A 16,614-nucleotide genomic window follows, 5' to 3' on the forward strand; every position below is an offset into this window, starting at 1 on the left:
ATGCAAGATTTTGCACTTTGTAAAAGGTGTACATGTACCGTAATAACATTTCAAATAAAACATGAAATACAACGTAAACATAATCAAATAGTTTGCAGGATTTGAAAAATGTCCCTGATCCCAATAATAACCCTAATAATAAAACCTCTTTGAAAAGCAACCATCACAAGGATTTATATAAAACCTGAAAGTGGGGTGTTGATGGCAAGCATTCATTTGAAAAACAAAATCATGCCACCTAATAAAGTCACATTTTTGGGTCCCCTCTATCATGCTATTCATTTCCCTGGACCCTTTACGTCAAACTCAACATGTGACTGAAATCTCCTAGTCATTACACAGAGTGTGAAAGCAAGCATGAAATTAAATACTTCAGGACATCACAAGAGTAGAGCTAAAAGGATGAGGATAGCCATGTGTAGAGCAACAGTATGACAAAAAAAACAAGAGTTTTAACCTTTTAAAACACCTCAACCATTCAGTTAGTTACAGTAAGACTGGAATAATGCTAGGTGTGTGTAACTGAATAAACTGATGAAGCTTTTTCTTGGTGTTGTTTTTCTGAGTGTATGCTTGATCGCAGCTGTGGCTCTCAGATAAGGGTTCAAGCATTTCACTCGATTACTCATGTCTACTTCTACAAAGCTTGGCTGTAATAAATTAATAAAATAATACATTAAGAATGGCCCAGCATGTTAGAATTATCCTAAGTCAATCTGAGGCTGGAGGTTGCCAGTACATTGAAGCAACAAAACAAAATGTTCTGGAATCTTGAGAAACAAGCTATTTTAATTGGCCGAGAGGGACTTCACTGATTTAGAATACCTTTTAGTAGATTCTGGTTGGACGTCTATAGTGGGCTGCTCTGGATCCAGACTGACCAGTCGTGTTGGGAAAGTAGATCCATCCCCCAAGCTGTTCAGTGACACAAACAGAAATGAAAGTGCATTAAATACCCAGCCAGAAGACAACGACGCTTTCATTGAATACAAGCAGAGGTGCAATCAGCAACAATGCTTTCCTACCTGAATAAGCAATAACCGACGCATTGAGAATAAGCAGGCTCTGCAAGAAATCCTTCAAATACTACCGAAACATGCATATGCCAGTAATATTACATACGCAAGACGAGGGTGGTTATGGCGATCAATAATCAATTAATTGTTGCATTTCTAAACACAAGTGAAGATTTTTGATAACAATGTAACATAAACCAACATGTCCAAAATGAGTCTAAAGATTTGCTTTTCACTTAAAGTAACAGTATCTCAACATAGCAAAACTTGACTCAGTCCGTGGATTTACCAGGCATAGCAATGAGAGAGCCTTTGATTTAACTTGTTGCCAATGTTGCCTTAGTTAATTGAATTCATGGTTACACTAAATATAACAATGGCACTGAAAAAGGAGAGGAGCATGTGGGATGCATCTGTTAAACAAGAAGCGATGACCACAGTGACAACCGCTAACCACTTCTTATGAATCCATGAAAATATTCTGCATGCATCTGAATAATAATAATAATAATAATAATAATAATAATAATAATAATAATAATAATAATAATAATCTTTGTGAATGCCACAGGACACCTGCCTCGTATACACCGGCAGCAGCCAGTACTTCTTCTCATCTCCAAACACTTCCTTCAGGTTCTTGCTGAACCCAAGTGAAAACCCATTTCTATCTGGACCATTTCTGAACACAGGTCCACGGAAAGCCTCTGGAGAAAAACAAAAAAACAAGATCAAGGGTTAATCTTCCTGAGAAATCTTATAACGCCTATTCTACAGTTCAATTAGTCCTTCAATTCTTTGATTCCAGGGATAACAATATGAAATTACTGTAGGAACAGAGCTGCACAATAATATGCAACAGAAATGAGCATACAGTAGTGTGATAAATAGAGAAAGAATCGACACTAAATCTCCCTCCTGATCAGAAAGGGTGCTGTGTAAGGCTGGTAGTACACTTCCCCACAGACGGGTCGACTCGACGGTGGGCAGAAACAGGAAGTCGGCCATCTTGGTGGGGGCACGTAGCTGTCAGAACACGAAACGACTCAAATGTGATTGGCTGATGGGGCACCAAGCTGATTGCAGGGAGGAGTTGGGTAGTACAAAGGGGGGGGGGGGGGGGGGTGTTGTCTGTGATAAGCACGAGAAAAGACCTGTGTGGTCAGGAGGGAAAATGTAAAGAGGAGTAAAACGGATAGCGGAGCTGCAGCCATGGAGCCAGTGCATACCTGATTCACTATCTCACTGCACAGCACAGCACAGCGCAACGGAGCACCATCAGCACTTCACTGACACTTGCACCAAGAGCACAGTTTCGTGCACGGAGGACTTGCGGTTACTGGTTTGGGACTGCAATCTGCCGTTGTGCTTCCCCTACACCGCTGCTGGTATTGGGGCAACCTGCTTGAGTTTTGAGAAGTTTTATTCTTTTTGTTATTTGAATTAAATAAACGGACAGTTTTTGGGAGCAAAACCCTGGTGTGGACATTGCATTTATTACACCCTTTGCACAACCTCTTCACAAGTAGTCAGTCTCCTCTATTGAGATGTACAATGAATCCCCATGACATTATTCATTCCAATAGCATCCAGACTTCACAGCAGGGTTTCTTACCTATGGTAGATCGGTTCTTACCAACGAGCCAGCAGTGGTAACTGAACAGGGACAGAATACTGATGAAGAACATGGCGGCCACAAAAAACAGAAACAGCACGTGGAATTTGGCGTGAGAGTCTGGAAGTTCACTCTGAGAGGAAAACAAAAAGGCACAAATCAAAAGATATGCAAGGCGATTACACGAGACATACTGAAAAACGTACAGGCATCGAATACCGTAGTCTTTCCTGAAATGATCCTGGCTCCTGGGCTGGTTTCACAGACCCCGATTAGCACTAATCATGGACTGCCCAATGTTCCCTGGGGTCAGGCTGTCAGAGATTAGTGCTGGACAGGGTCTGAGAAACCAGCACTAACCTAACCTTTCATCAGAGGCAATGCTAACAGCATGGGGGTCAATTCCTGGTTTTCAAACCCAATTCCTGTTTAAAATCAATCCCCAATTCCAAATCCTTCAAAACAAATCTGAATGGATATTTTAGAGCCATACTAATTGTTGTGCTTGTTCAACGGCTTTCATTTGAAGCCAGTTTAATTGACTGACAAACAGTGACTTCAATTTAATAAATCTGCTGCCACTGCGAGAAGCTCATTAACAGAATATTGCTAATTGCAATTTTGATCAGTGATGTGCTGGAATTGATGAAAAGGGAATAGGAATTGAAAAAACAGTAATTGACTCCAACCCTGAATCCTAATAGTTGTATTTCCACATAAGCAGAAATGTCCACATTTCATCAAACATGGCATTACTGAACACATTCATTGTTGCCTGGAGGGCTTCACATCAGTCAAAGTTAATCAATTAAAAATAATAAAATCAGGATTGAAAGAAAAGGGATTCAAGAAAAGGGATCCAAGAACATTTTCAGAAGTTATACATTTTCCTGCGCACTGCAAAAGATATACTGTACAACACGAACACTAACAAACAAACAGTGAAGCAAAGCCTAAGCTCAAAGGCACAGGTCTAGAAAACGCAAGCACTGCACAAGGATTTACATCAACACTTTTACCTTTGGACAATTCTCTGCAGCTTTCCTGCGGCAAAGCTTAGTGCAAACAGAGACAGACTTTATTAGATCACAATGTAAAGCAGCTTTATGGGATGGAATGGAACTGAAGTGAGAAAATAGTCAATAGCACTGAGGGAGGGAGGGAGGACGTGTGAATATTAGGAAGCATGTTCTTTTTTTTTTTACTACTAAATCAAGAACAAATGCATGAAGATATTTTGAATGAACAGGAGTACAACATGTAATGTGAAGAGTACAACAGATACACCTTGTTATTTACACTTAGCCTTTTACTTTGCAAGCTGAAGTGCAGTTCATCCAGTAAGTGGAACAATAAAAACGTGCATCTTTAAAAGCATGGAAGACAGTAATGCAGGGCAGAAACTGAAATACAGGAACAGCAACAGGCATCCATGAAAGAAAAACACTTCACCACTACGCATATTTTTGTAAGACTGTATACGAAAAAGCAGCATTAGAGGATAATTATTTATTAACCTGAATACAAAAAATGTAAAACATAAACAAGGCAAATTTAAGCAACTAAACAAATGAATCCTTAATTACTGTACCTCCAAATAATTTTTTTTTTCTGACATTTTAATTAGTAACCTGGAACTAGTACTAGAACAGAAGCTCTCAATCCCAGCCACCGTACAGGACCCTGCTACCACGTGCCTTCTTCTGAAAGTGCACCAAGGTCTCGACACAGTGCCTTGTGCACAGCTGGTAGAGAGGCTCAGGGCTGAATGGAAGAGGGTGACGGGTCAGGATTCAGGAGGACCCTGCTACCACGTGCCTTCTTCTGAAAGTGCACCGAGGTCTCGACACAGTGCCTTGTGCACAGCTGGTAGAGAGGCTCAGGGCTGAATGGAAGAGGGTGACGGGTCAGGATTCAGGAGGACCCTGCTACCACGTGCCTTCTTCTGAAAGTGCACCGAGGTCTTGACACAGTGCCTTGTGCACAGCTGGTAGAGAGGCTCAGGGCTGAATGGAAGAGGGTGACGGGTCAGGATTCAGGAGGACCCTGCTACCACGTGCCTTCTTCTGAAAGTGCACCAAGGTCTCGACACAGTGCCTTGTGCACAGCTGGTAGAGAGGCTCAGGGCTGAATGGAAGAGGGTGACGGGTCAGGATTCAGGAGGACCCTGCTACCACGTGCCTTCTTCTGAAAGTGCACCGAGGTCTCGACACAGTGCCTTGTGCACAGCTGGTAGAGAGGCTCAGGGCTGAATGGAAGAGGGTGACGGGTCAGGATTCAGGAGGACCCTGCTACTACGTGCCTTCTGAAAGTTCTTTGTATAGAGGCTGAATATTTCTACAAGCTAGGCGTGCTATTTTTATGAGATGTTTGCTTTGTTGAGTCATCAGAAGAAAATAATTTGCATGCCGTTGAAAATAACCACTGCTAGACTGACTGGGGGTCATCTCTCTTTGTGAAATGCATTGGGATTCTGCACAGACAAAAAAAAAAAAAAAAAAAAAATCTGCCAGCACACAACCGAATGTTGTCACTTGACTAAACGAATGTGAGTAAAGCAGACTGCAATTTAAGATTGATCACAGAAAACCATTTGATTTGAGACACTATCAGGAAGAAGAAATGTAAACTTACTGCCCAGAACTTAATGAAATACTGCAGCACCGTGGCAGCAACGAACAAACAGTAGAGCAATGAATATGCCAAAAACAGGACGAAGAACTTATAGTTTGAAAATCCAACACAGTTATTCACCCTACAAGAAACAAGAGAAATCCATTGAAAACACAGCACTACATTTACTCTCAAAAGAATAAACACTTTTTGGTCTCATTTTCAACTGTGGGCAAATTGCCCATATAATACGGTACAGTTACTATGGAGGGGGCAATTTGCCTTCGATTTGCCCCATAGTGGAAAACATAGGTGTTTAACTTCAAGCAGAAATAAATCACAGTGGCCACCCGAGGAAAAAGTAAAACAATCTCAACATCATATTATAATGCATGCAACGTTTATATAAAACGAAAAACAAACACATACCAAGGACAATGGTGATCCATTTTCAGAACACACCTATAAAAGAAATACATGAAACAACTTTCAGCACCAAGTAACTGGAAAAACACAACCCTAGTAGAACTGCCAGCAATTAAATAGATTTATATTGAATGAACTCAAAACAACCTTTCACCAGATAGTTATTTTTTCACTGAAGCACAAGCTACATGTTATCGATAACAATGCAATTTATTTCTGTATTCACTTTTTGTACTTTTATTTTGCTTTGTTAATTTATTTTGATCATGTTTATTAATGGAAATTAATGCATCACTGCTTTAGTACGGACCCCAATACAACTAATCTTTGTAGTGTGTTGCTATTTTTCAACTTGTGAACCATGCAGTTATACCCTGATGATCATTACACAAATACTATTGATTACACGGCAGAACGGTTTTGAGAGATATAGCATTGCATCCAGTCTACATTTGACACAGAAGAAATACAGCTCCAAGTTGAAAGCAAAAAGATGCTTGCAACAAGGTTAATGACAAAAGCATAAGAGGCTTACGAAGCTTACTAGGACATTATACCCGAGTTCATAATACCACACGAGCATTCTTGAGAAAACAGACACTTATTTAAAACAACACACATCACCAGACGTGACTTATACCTTTTGCTGTTGGGTTGTCAAAAAACCAACAGAATGAACTAAATTCTCACAAGTGCACCACAGGATATGCAGGCACAGTAAAGCTTGGATGAATTACTGATCAATCAATATTCATTGCAGGAGCCAGACCTGTACTGTGGCTTTTCATCTCAGACCGTGCATAGAGGGCAGGCCCTTTAAATGGGGTGAGTAACAGGCACAGCCGCAATTCTATTTACAGCACAAACTGCTTATACTGACCACCCAAGGGGCCGTGTACAAATGGACTGCTTGAAAACGGGATTAAACGTATTGTAAATGCTGGGGAATCAATTGTATTGATCAGGTCATGATCACCACAGGCTTGAGTGTGGATCAATAGAAATTCTTCTGCAATACGAGGTATGCATTTTTGTATCATCAGTCAAAATGCATTTGTGTTGCATACTTTTTATTTCGATATTTGTTTTAATTTTACCATGCCCTTACTGTGAAGAGACATATCTGTAAGCCACTGAAAACTTGCTAATTGAAGTTCAGCACATTGCCAAAAGGTACTGGGTGAAATAGAAAGGCTGACGCTAATATAAAACCCATTGTAATTACATTTGTAATTACATCAATTACATTTCCTTATTAGAAGGAATATAAAAAAGGACTTACATATCACATGCAGAGCAGTGGTGACATCGATCAGGTTTTATTACTTGACACCTGTCACAGTACCGTACAGCTGAAGAGGAAGAAAGAAAGAAAGAAACACATGTTTTAGGATACAGCTACTTTGCGTACTCCTGTCCATCTCAGAGCCTGGCAGGAAGCTCACCTCCGGTGCCTGTCCTGGTGTAGAGAGGCAAGTTTTGAGCTACTCTCTTGAGGATTTCTTGTTGCGCTTCTGGCCTTTCTTCTCTCTCATACTGCTCTTTATCTGCTTTGGGCAAACAGAACTGCAACCAGTAACATGACATTGCTGTGTTAATGTACAGAGAGAAGAGTGTTTACAAAACACAACCAACCAGGGAACGCATTAAAAATCTGAAGGGCACGATTCAAGAGCATGTGACACACGACAAAGAGGAGCCCCACAACCCCGAGCGCGCGCGCACACACACACACAGGAACCCCACAACCCCGACCACACACACACACACACAGAGCCATGTTACAGTGTGGGAACACTTTATATCCGCTTCTTTGAAAATGTATTTGCAACTGGTTTATTTCAAAACTGCACATGTGAGACTTCTAAAGGAAAGAAGTGCACAAAATGTAAGATTTATGGTATTATTCCATTAGCTGTAACCACATAGAGTAAACTATTACAGTAAATGGACCTTTTGATGTTAGCTCAAATGAATGGCATGTTAATACAATTAAGAGGGTTTACAGCAAGTAGCCTGACAGATGTTTTTTCTTCTATATACCAGTACAGTATATGTATTAAAAGGTTTATACAACACTCACCATAATTACATATAGAATTAAACCAATTATTATTATTATTATTATTTTTAATTGAATCGTCAATGTTTTTTTAGCCCGGTTTTCTCCCCAATCTGGAATGTCCTATTATTTTTATCCCGGTTGACCGCTGCAGCTCCCGCGCTGACTCGGGAAACAGCGGCAGACACACGTGTCCTCTGAAATGTGTCCTGCCAAGCCGGCTTTTTCACGCTGCAGGTCTACAGCGAAGCCACCAGACCTATAGTGCCAGAGGACAACACGGATCCGAGTGGCTTCTACAGCAGACCCGCAGGCGCCTTATCGGCCACAGGAGTCACTGGTGCATGGTGAACCGAGGATTACCCTGCTGACCTGAACCCTCCCCACCCGGGCGGCGCTCGGCTAATTGTGCGTCGCCCCCTGGGAACTCCCGGCCACGATCGCCGATGGCATAACCTGTACTCGAACCAGCGATCTCCAGGCTACAGGGCGCATCCTGCACTCCACGTGGAGCGCCTTTACTGGATGCGCCACTCAGGAGCCCCTTCAAATACATTTTTTGTATTTGTCTTTTTAAGTATTCAGGAATGTTTGGATTAAAACAATTACATTTAAAATTTTTAAATGTTCAACATCACATTTGAAAAAACCCTGTAAATAAATAATAAACCTATCCAATATAACCAATATATACAACAGGACCATGCTGTGATAAAATTAAATTAAATTTCCCACACTATCCACCCTGGGGTCCTGTGCTTGCTCCATGGGCTTGATCAACTTACACCTCGTCAGGATAAGACACTCCTGGATGTTATTAAGAGCATTTCACACTGCACCTATTTCTATGGGTAGTCCTCGGTCGACGGCAGTGCTGTAAAATGCTCTAATCAAATCCAGCTTTGCCTTATCCTGACAGAGCAGGGTATGATCACATCAACACTGTAGTGTCCATTAGCTCGAGAGCCGCTTGCCACTAAGATTTCTGGTTATAATCGAGTCAAGGAGACAGATGGACAAAGCATTATGTGCCAGCATGAGGTACACTGTGTTGGTCTGTCCGTTTCGTACAGTAAGAGATCGTACCACACAAATCACTGGATTTCATAACACACACAGCTTCAGCTCATAAATAAATCCTGATAGTTACCTCTTTGGATGGATTGGCTGGTTTTGAGAAAATGGTCTTCCAGTAGGACCATACAAACATGATGAATGATAGATGGAATATCACAAGGTAGACAACTGCAAAATGAATAAGAGAAAGTCAACAGAACGCAGCCCTGTGCAGAGCAAAGAGCGAGAGGTAAAAAGCACAGAGAGCAGAAATCAAATGAGACAAAAAAAAAAAAAAAAAAAACTGGGCTATTCCATCTAAAACCAATAAATTTAGCAAACCATATTGTAACCATTCATTTAAAACATGTGCTGTACCACGACTTTACAAAAGTCAGTTTTTACAAGATGACCTGCAGGCCACTGATGGTGGCGTTAGGTGCAATAGCCCTATATAACCCAGAATGCACTGGAGAATACAGAAGAGTCATTCAAAGGGTGTACATGGTCACTTAGGCTGCATGCTTCTTATTACACATGTTCATGAAATACTTGAACTAACAGGTTGATCTAATCACTTACAACCACTTACTGTAGGAGTGGAACATCCTGGAGCAGTGCAACATACAGCCTTGCAAAGCAATTCATTTTCTGTGTCCGACAAACTCCAAGACACTCAATTCTTCACTGTTGATGGGGTTATGGTAACATGGCAATAAAGTCAGTTATAAGTGTGCTTTAGTATGTTTCCAGCAGAACTTCAGGAGCAGGTATTAAAACATGAATAAAATCAGCACACACTCACCTTTTTCACCAGTGTTCCTGATTGTGACTGAAAATCAAAGACAAAAAATAAAGAATTGTAATATTACTTTGCAATGTTGGACAGATTTATTCTGTGCAGTCCTTTCTTAGTACTCTCATGTAATACTTTTAAAGCTCCATTTTAAATACAACAGCTTTTCAACGAGCAGACGGGTATAGAAAACCGAGCAGCCCAATAGCTGTCCCTGATATAATGAAGCACAGATGGAAACAGATCTGGATGATGGAATAAAGCATTCCTGTTGCAGGCACAACAGGGAGTCTGTATTACTCAGCATTGGGACAGGCTGCTGGTGTACTGTACAGGCATCTCACATCCAGCCTCGAGGGGCCCACACACACCCTGCCCCTTCAGGAAAATCAAGGCTGCGCAGCGACGGATTCTTTCCCTTGTTTTTAACTGTCTGATTACAAGCTAGAGGATTCTTCCTGAATTCCATAAAAAAAAACACACCTGTAACAGGTTAAGTCTAGATAGCGTACCGTAAACTGCCATTATTTCGTTGTGTAAATGAACTGCTTAGAACTTACTTTGATTATTAGCAACGCAAATGCGTTGCTAACTGGTATGATCTGGAAAACAATGGTCCTTGCAGTGAATAATGCATTTTACTTTATTAACACATGCGCTATACATAGCTCTACCAGATCAGGGTGATAATTCAACAGAAGGGTTTCAGAGGAGCAAACAGGGAAGCGATGTCAGTGTGTGAGGAGGAGTGTGCTGGGAGCACAACAGGAGTAAAGATCAGGGTGATAATTCAACAGAAGGGTTTCAGAGGAGTAAACAGGGAAGCGATGTCAGTGTGTGAGGAGGAGTGTGCTGGGAGCACAACAGGAGTAAAGATCAGGATGATAATTCAACAGAAGGGTTTCAGAGGAGTAAACAGGGAAGCGATGTCAGTGTGTGAGGAGGAGTGTGCTGGGAGCATAACAGGAGTAAAGATCAGGGTGATAATTCAACAGAAGGGTTTCAGAGGAGTAAACAGGGAAGCTATGTCAGTGTGTGAGGAGGAGTGTGCTGGGAGCACAACAGGAGTAAAGATCTCATTCAATTACTATTGGAGAACAGCCAGATTTACTTCAAGCACAGAACACGTCAAGATGCATGCGAGTTACTGCCAAGTTAATTCAAAGGTAGTGCTTTACACTGCAGGACAGGCAATTACCAAATACTGCAGCTAGTTAATGGTGGAAGAACTTTTCATGTCGACTTCTATACAGGCTCAGATTGTTTATGTTTAATAAACACAATCAAGTTAAGCTTTTTTTTAAATAATAATAATAATAATAATAATAATAATAATAATAAAGAAGAAGAAGAAGACGAAGAATTACATATTTGCAATGTCATCACCCTTACTAGTTTTAAATAGAGAACTTGGCTGTGTGTGTGTGTATATATTGTATCATTGTGTGATGTAGGCTACAGAGTACACACACAATCACTGACATATACCAAAGTAATTAAACCAGGAACATATCTCTTTGCATGTCAGCATACCATGGAAACCGCGTACCGTATTACACAGTAAGTTTACGCAAAATAATTATTTACCGCATATTAAGTCTACCTGCTTCAATGTGTCGGGCGCGTTGTTCAAAACAAATTGATTGTTCTAAAATAAAAATAAAAAACACGTTTACTATACCCAGGTGTGGAGCTAATAGATAATACTTAGATTAAATGCAGCATCTGGATATGTATCTATCCACTGCAATCATAATTACTCGCTATACAGTAGCCTAGCCTACTACTAAACTGCATCGTTTAGTCCACTAACAAAAGTGCCCCGATAATGAATATGTAGAGAGAGTGAATTACTACAGAACAACACTGTTATATGAAACTCAGTATATCCTGTTGTTATAAACAACTTGAGAATGAGACGCGCTTCCTGCTTCATGTAATGCACATTCCACGCCAGATTTTTCACACAAACAAATGCTTACAAACGCAACCGCTCATCAAACTTCCCCTACTTACAGATACACAGCTCCACGACATACGCATAGTACGACCAGCCGACCACCAGAGCGATAAAAACAACAGGAATCCAAGAGAAAACCTTCTGACAGCACTTCAAGACGTGAGACGGCGCCATTTTCATCCCAGCCCGCAGGAGGAAGCCCTGCGTGTGACGTCGGCGCGTCTCCTTTTAATTATCGCTATCATTAAGAGAGGGCTTGCGTATACAGTTACATAGTAACGAGTTTGTCCGTTGAAACTGTTACCAGGTCATTTCACTTTTAGCTGTATATGCGTCCAGTTCACCAGCAGCTGCTCTTTGTGGTGTTTTTCTAACACTCTTGACAGCCCAGGACAAGGTAAATATTGAATTTCTAAAAGAGAAGTCTGCATTGTACACTGCCGATTGACTGTAGACTAGGGTGTAATATAGTAAACCACCAACTTTATCCATTGCAGTTAATATTATATTCTGTTTTTTGGCATAAAGATGCAGGTCACTCTTTTTCTGGTCCATTTGGAATATGTGAGTCTTGCAAAACTGATCAGTTCAAAATGTACCATCCGGCAGAAAATACCTTTTTTAAAAAAAAAAAAAAATCTATTATGTTATCGTGTCCCCAGAGATTAAAAAAACTAAACAAGAGGTAGACTGTTCACAGCCATGCACAGTGTTCAGTGTGAACGGTGATACGGTCTTTTAATTTAACCTTTCCAAGTAGCACAATGTAGATTGATTTGCATTAGTACAGAAAGCCTAGTTTGTGTCGCTATCGCAGGGTTTCGAAATACGGTGTCAGAGAATGAAAAGGGTGAAGTACTGCAAACCACATACCACGAAAGCTTTGAGAGAGCCTAGGGGTGTAACGATGCATTGAGATTAAATGAGATAGGGGAGAGTAGCTATTCTTATTCAAGGACCATTCGGTAAACTACATCCACTGAGCTATGTGGTGCTTTTGGCCATGTATCACAAACATGACGTATTTCTATTGTGATAAGGTTACACCCCTATGAGAGACCAATTTCACACTGCCTGCATATGTACGCCTGTATCGATTAACTGTAGAAGAGACTTTCTCTTTGCTGGACAGCAGGAGATTCTGAGACTGCTCTGCTAACAGTGCTGTGCAGCTGGATTTGAAACTAGAAGGAGCCCATGCTTGATCTGTGCAGTGCAGCTGGATTTGAAACTAGAAGGAGCCCATGCTTGATCTGTGCAGTGCAGCTGGATTTGAAACTAGAAGGAGCCCATGCTTGATCTGTGCAGTGCAGCTGGATTTGAAACTAGGAGGAGCCCATGCTTGATCTGTGCAGTGCAGCTGGATTTGAAACTAGAAGGAGCCCATGCTTGATCTGTGCAGTGCAGCTGGATTTGAAACTAGAAGGAGCCCATGCTTGATCTGTGCAGTGCAGCTGGATTTGAAACTAGAGGGCTCATGATACAGTGTGTGTGCGCATGTGAGTGTGTGTGTCAGCGTGTGTGTGTCGAGAGGAATGCAGTTGGCAGACTTCACTGCTGAATGGTTATTTACCATATTACATAGTTGTTCTTTAATTTCTATGGTTAAACATTGCTTTATCACTCTTTAACATGCATTTACTATGTTTTTTGTAATTTTTTACAGGATTTATAGGAGGCTCTCCTGGTATAACCACATTAGTCTCTATTAGGTATTCACCTACAGTGAGTGATGAGTGCTGGAGTGGACAGATAGTTCTGTATTGAGTGTTGAAAGGTATTCACCTACAGTGATGAGTGCTGGAGTGGACAGGTAGTTCTGTATTGAGTGTTGAAAGGTATTCACCTACAGTGATGAGTGCTGGAGTGGACAGATAGTTCTGTATTGAGTGTTGAAAGGTATTCACCTACAGTGATGAGTGCTGGAGTGGACAGGTAGTTCTGTATTGAGTGTTGAAAGGTATTCACCTACAGTGATGAGTGCTGGAGTGGACAGGTAGTTCTGTATTGAGTGTTGAAAGGTATTCACCTACAGTGATGAGTGCTGGAGTGGACAGGTAGTTCTGTATTGAGTGTTGAAAGGTATTCACCTACAGTGATGAGTGCTGGAGTGGACAGGTAGTTCTGTATTGAGTGTTGAAAGGTATTCACCTACAGTGATGAGTGCTGGAGTGGACAGGTAGTTCTGTATTGAGTGTTGAAAGGTATTCACCTACAGTGATGAGTGCTGGAGTGGACAGGTAGTTCTGTATTGAGTGTTGAAAGGTATTCACCTACAGTGATGAGTGCTGGAGTGGACAGGTAGTTCTGTATTGAGTGTTGAAAGGTATTCACCTACAGTGATGAGTTCTGGAGTGGACAGGTAGTTCTGTATTGAGTGTTGAAAGGTATTCACCTACAGTGATGAGTGCTGGAGTGGACAGGTAGTTCTGTATTGAGTGTTGAAAGGTATTCACCTACAGTGATGAGTGCTGGAGTGGACAGGTAGTTCTGTATTGAGTGTTGAAAGGTATTCACCTACAGTGATGAGTGCTGGAGTGGACAGGTAGTTCTGTATTGAGTGTTGAAAGGTATTCACCTACAGTGATGAGTGCTGGAGTGGACAGGTAGTTCTGTATTGAGTGTTGAAAGGTATTCACCTACAGTGATGAGTGCTGGAGTGGACAGGTAGTTCTGTATTGAGTGTTGAAAGGTATTCACCTACAGTGATGAGTGCTGGAGTGGACAGGTAGTTCTGTATTGAGTGTTGAAAGGTATTCACCTACAGTGATGAGTGCTGGAGTGGACAGGTAGTTCTGTATTGAGTGTTGAAAGGTATTCACCTACAGTGATGAGTGCTGGAGTGGACAGGTAGTTCTGTATTGAGTGTTGAAAGGTATTCACCTACAGTGATGAGTGCTGGAGTGGACAGGTAGTTCTGTATTGAGTGTTGAAAGGTATTCACCTACAGTGATGAGTGCTGGAGTGGACAGGTAGTTCTGTATTGAGTGTTGAAAGGTATTCACCTACAGTGATGAGTGCTGGAGTGGACAGGTAGTTCTGTATTGAGTGTTGAAAGGTATTCACCTACAGTGATGAGTGCTGGAGTGGACAGGTAGTTCTGTATTGAGTGTTGAAAGGTATTCACCTACAGTGATGAGTGCTGGAGTGGACAGATAGTTCTGTATTGAGTGTTGAAAGGTATTCACCTACAGTGATGAGTGCTGGAGTGGACAGGTAGTTCTGTATTGAGTGTTGAAAGGTATTCACCTACAGTGATGAGTGCTGGAGTGGACAGGTAGTTCTGTATTGAGTGTTGAAAGGTATTCACCTACAGTGATGAGTGCTGGAGTGGACAGGTAGTTCTGTATTGAGTGTTGAAAGGTATTCACCTACAGTGATGAGTGCTGGAGTGGACAGGTAGTTCTGTATTGAGTGTTGAAAGGTATTCACCTACAGTGATGAGTGCTGGAGTGGACAGGTAGTTCTGTATTGAGTGTTGAAAGGTATTCACCTACAGTGATGAGTGCTGGAGTGGACAGGTAGTTCTGTATTGAGTGTTGAAAGGTATTCACCTACAGTGATGAGTGCTGGAGTGGACAGGTAGTTCTGTATTGAGTGTTGAAAGGTATTCACCTACAGTGATGAGTGCTGGAGTGGACAGGTAGTTCTGTATTGAGTGTTGAAAGGTATTCACCTACAGTGATGAGTGCTGGAGTGGACAGGTAGTTCTGTATTGAGTGTTGAAAGGTATTCACCTACAGTGATGAGTGCTGGAGTGGACAGGTAGTTCTGTATTGAGTGTTGAAAGGTATTCACCTACAGTGATGAGTGCTGGAGTGGACAGGTAGTTCTGTATTGAGTGTTGAAAGGTATTCACCTACAGTGATGAGTGCTGGAGTGGACAGGTAGTTCTGTATTGAGTGTTGAAAGGTATTCACCTACAGTGATGAGTGCTGGAGTGGACAGGTAGTTCTGTATTGAGTGTTGAAAGGTATTCACCTACAGTGATGAGTGCTGGAGTGGACAGGTAGTTCTGTATTGAGTGTTGAAAGGTATTCACCTACAGTGATGAGTGCTGGAGTGGACAGGTAGTTCTGTATTGAGTGTTGAAAGGTATTCACCTACAGTGATGAGTGCTGGAGTGGACAGGTAGTTCTGTATTGAGTGTTGAAAGGTATTCACCTACAGTGATGAGTGCTGGAGTGGACAGGTAGTTCTGTATTGAGTGTTGAAAGGTATTCACCTACAGTGATGAGTGCTGGAGTGGACAGGTAGTTCTGTATTGAGTGTTGAAAGGTATTCACCTACAGTGATGAGTGCTGGAGTGGACAGGTAGTTCTGTATTGAGTGTTGAAAGGTATTCACCTACAGTGATGAGTGCTGGAGTGGACAGGTAGTTCTGTATTGAGTGTTGAAAGGTATTCACCTACAGTGATGAGTGCTGGAGTGGACAGGTAGTTCTGTATTGAGTGTTGAAAGGTATTCACCTACAGTGATGAGTGCTGGAGTGGACAGGTAGTTCTGTATTGAGTGTTGAAAGGTATTCACCTACAGTGATGAGTGCTGGAGTGGACAGGTAGTTCTGTATTGAGTGTTGAAAGGTATTCACCTACAGTGATGAGTGCTGGAGTGGACAGGTAGTTCTGTATTGAGTGTTGAAAGGTATTCACCTACAGTGATGAGTGCTGGAGTGGACAGGTAGTTCTGTATTGAGTGTTGAAAGGTATTCACCTACAGTGATGAGTGCTGGAGTGGACAGGTAGTTCTGTATTGAGTGTTGAAAGGTATTCACCTACAGTGATGAGTGCTGGAGTGGACAGGTAGTTCTGTATTGAGTGTTGAAAGGTATTCACCTACAGTGATGAGTGCTGGAGTGGACAGGTAGTTCTGTATTGAGTGTTGAAAGGTATTCACCTACAGTGATGAGTGCTGGAGTGGACAGGTAGTTCTGTATTGAGTGTTGAAAGGTATTCACCTACAGTGATGAGTGCTGGAGTGGACAGGTAGTTCTGTATTGAGTGTTGAAAGGTATTCACCTACAGTGATGAGTGCTGGAGTGGACAGGTAGTTCTGTATTGAGTGTTGAAA

The 16,614-nt window shown here is 41.6% G+C and overlaps 1 protein-coding gene across 3 annotated transcripts; it reads right to left on the reverse strand.

Annotated features, from left to right (window-relative positions):
- Positions 1-33: 33 nt before the first annotated feature.
- On the reverse strand, positions 34-11,773 carry LOC117406009 (palmitoyltransferase ZDHHC20-B-like). Of its 3 annotated transcripts, XM_059019605.1 has the most exons (12): positions 11,601-11,686; positions 9,594-9,620; positions 9,381-9,475; positions 8,883-8,977; positions 7,116-7,236; positions 6,953-7,022; positions 5,674-5,706; positions 5,266-5,386; positions 3,651-3,686; positions 2,632-2,764; positions 1,597-1,723; positions 34-915 (listed from the first exon to the last, which is right to left on the reverse strand). In XM_059019605.1, the coding sequence occupies exons 3-12, from the start codon at positions 9,412-9,414 to the stop codon at positions 789-791; spliced, it is 897 nt and encodes a 298-aa protein (XP_058875588.1). In that variant the 5' UTR covers positions 9,415-9,475; positions 9,594-9,620; positions 11,601-11,686; the 3' UTR covers positions 34-788. The 3 variants fall into 3 exon arrangements, with proteins under 3 accessions (XP_058875588.1, XP_058875585.1, XP_058875586.1); XM_059019602.1 differs by lacking the exon at positions 9,381-9,475 and having other exon boundaries at positions 35-915; positions 11,601-11,773; XM_059019603.1 differs by lacking the exons at positions 3,651-3,686; positions 9,381-9,475 and having other exon boundaries at positions 43-915; positions 11,601-11,766.
- Between the last annotated feature and the right edge of the window lie 4,841 nt (positions 11,774-16,614).

Source organism: Acipenser ruthenus, unplaced genomic scaffold (genome assembly GCF_902713425.1).
Source record: "Acipenser ruthenus unplaced genomic scaffold, fAciRut3.2 maternal haplotype, whole genome shotgun sequence".
NCBI lineage: Eukaryota > Metazoa > Chordata > Actinopteri > Acipenseriformes > Acipenseridae > Acipenser > Acipenser ruthenus.

What these genes read in the sequence shown, in the direction of transcription:
- LOC117406009 (XM_059019602.1), bottom strand. Translation starts at nt 11,724, where the DNA reads ATGAAAATGGCGCCGTCTCACGTCTTGAAGTGCTGTCAGAAGGTTTTC. An exon ending in TGTCGTGGAGCTGTGTATCT is followed by an intron (nt 9,621 to 11,600) that starts GTAAGTAGGGGA and finishes TTTGATTTTCAG; the next exon opens with TCACAATCAGGAACACTGGT. An exon ending in TAAGAACCGATCTACCATAG is followed by an intron (nt 1,724 to 2,631) that starts GTAAGAAACCCT and finishes GTTTTTCTCCAG; the next exon opens with AGGCTTTCCGTGGACCTGTG.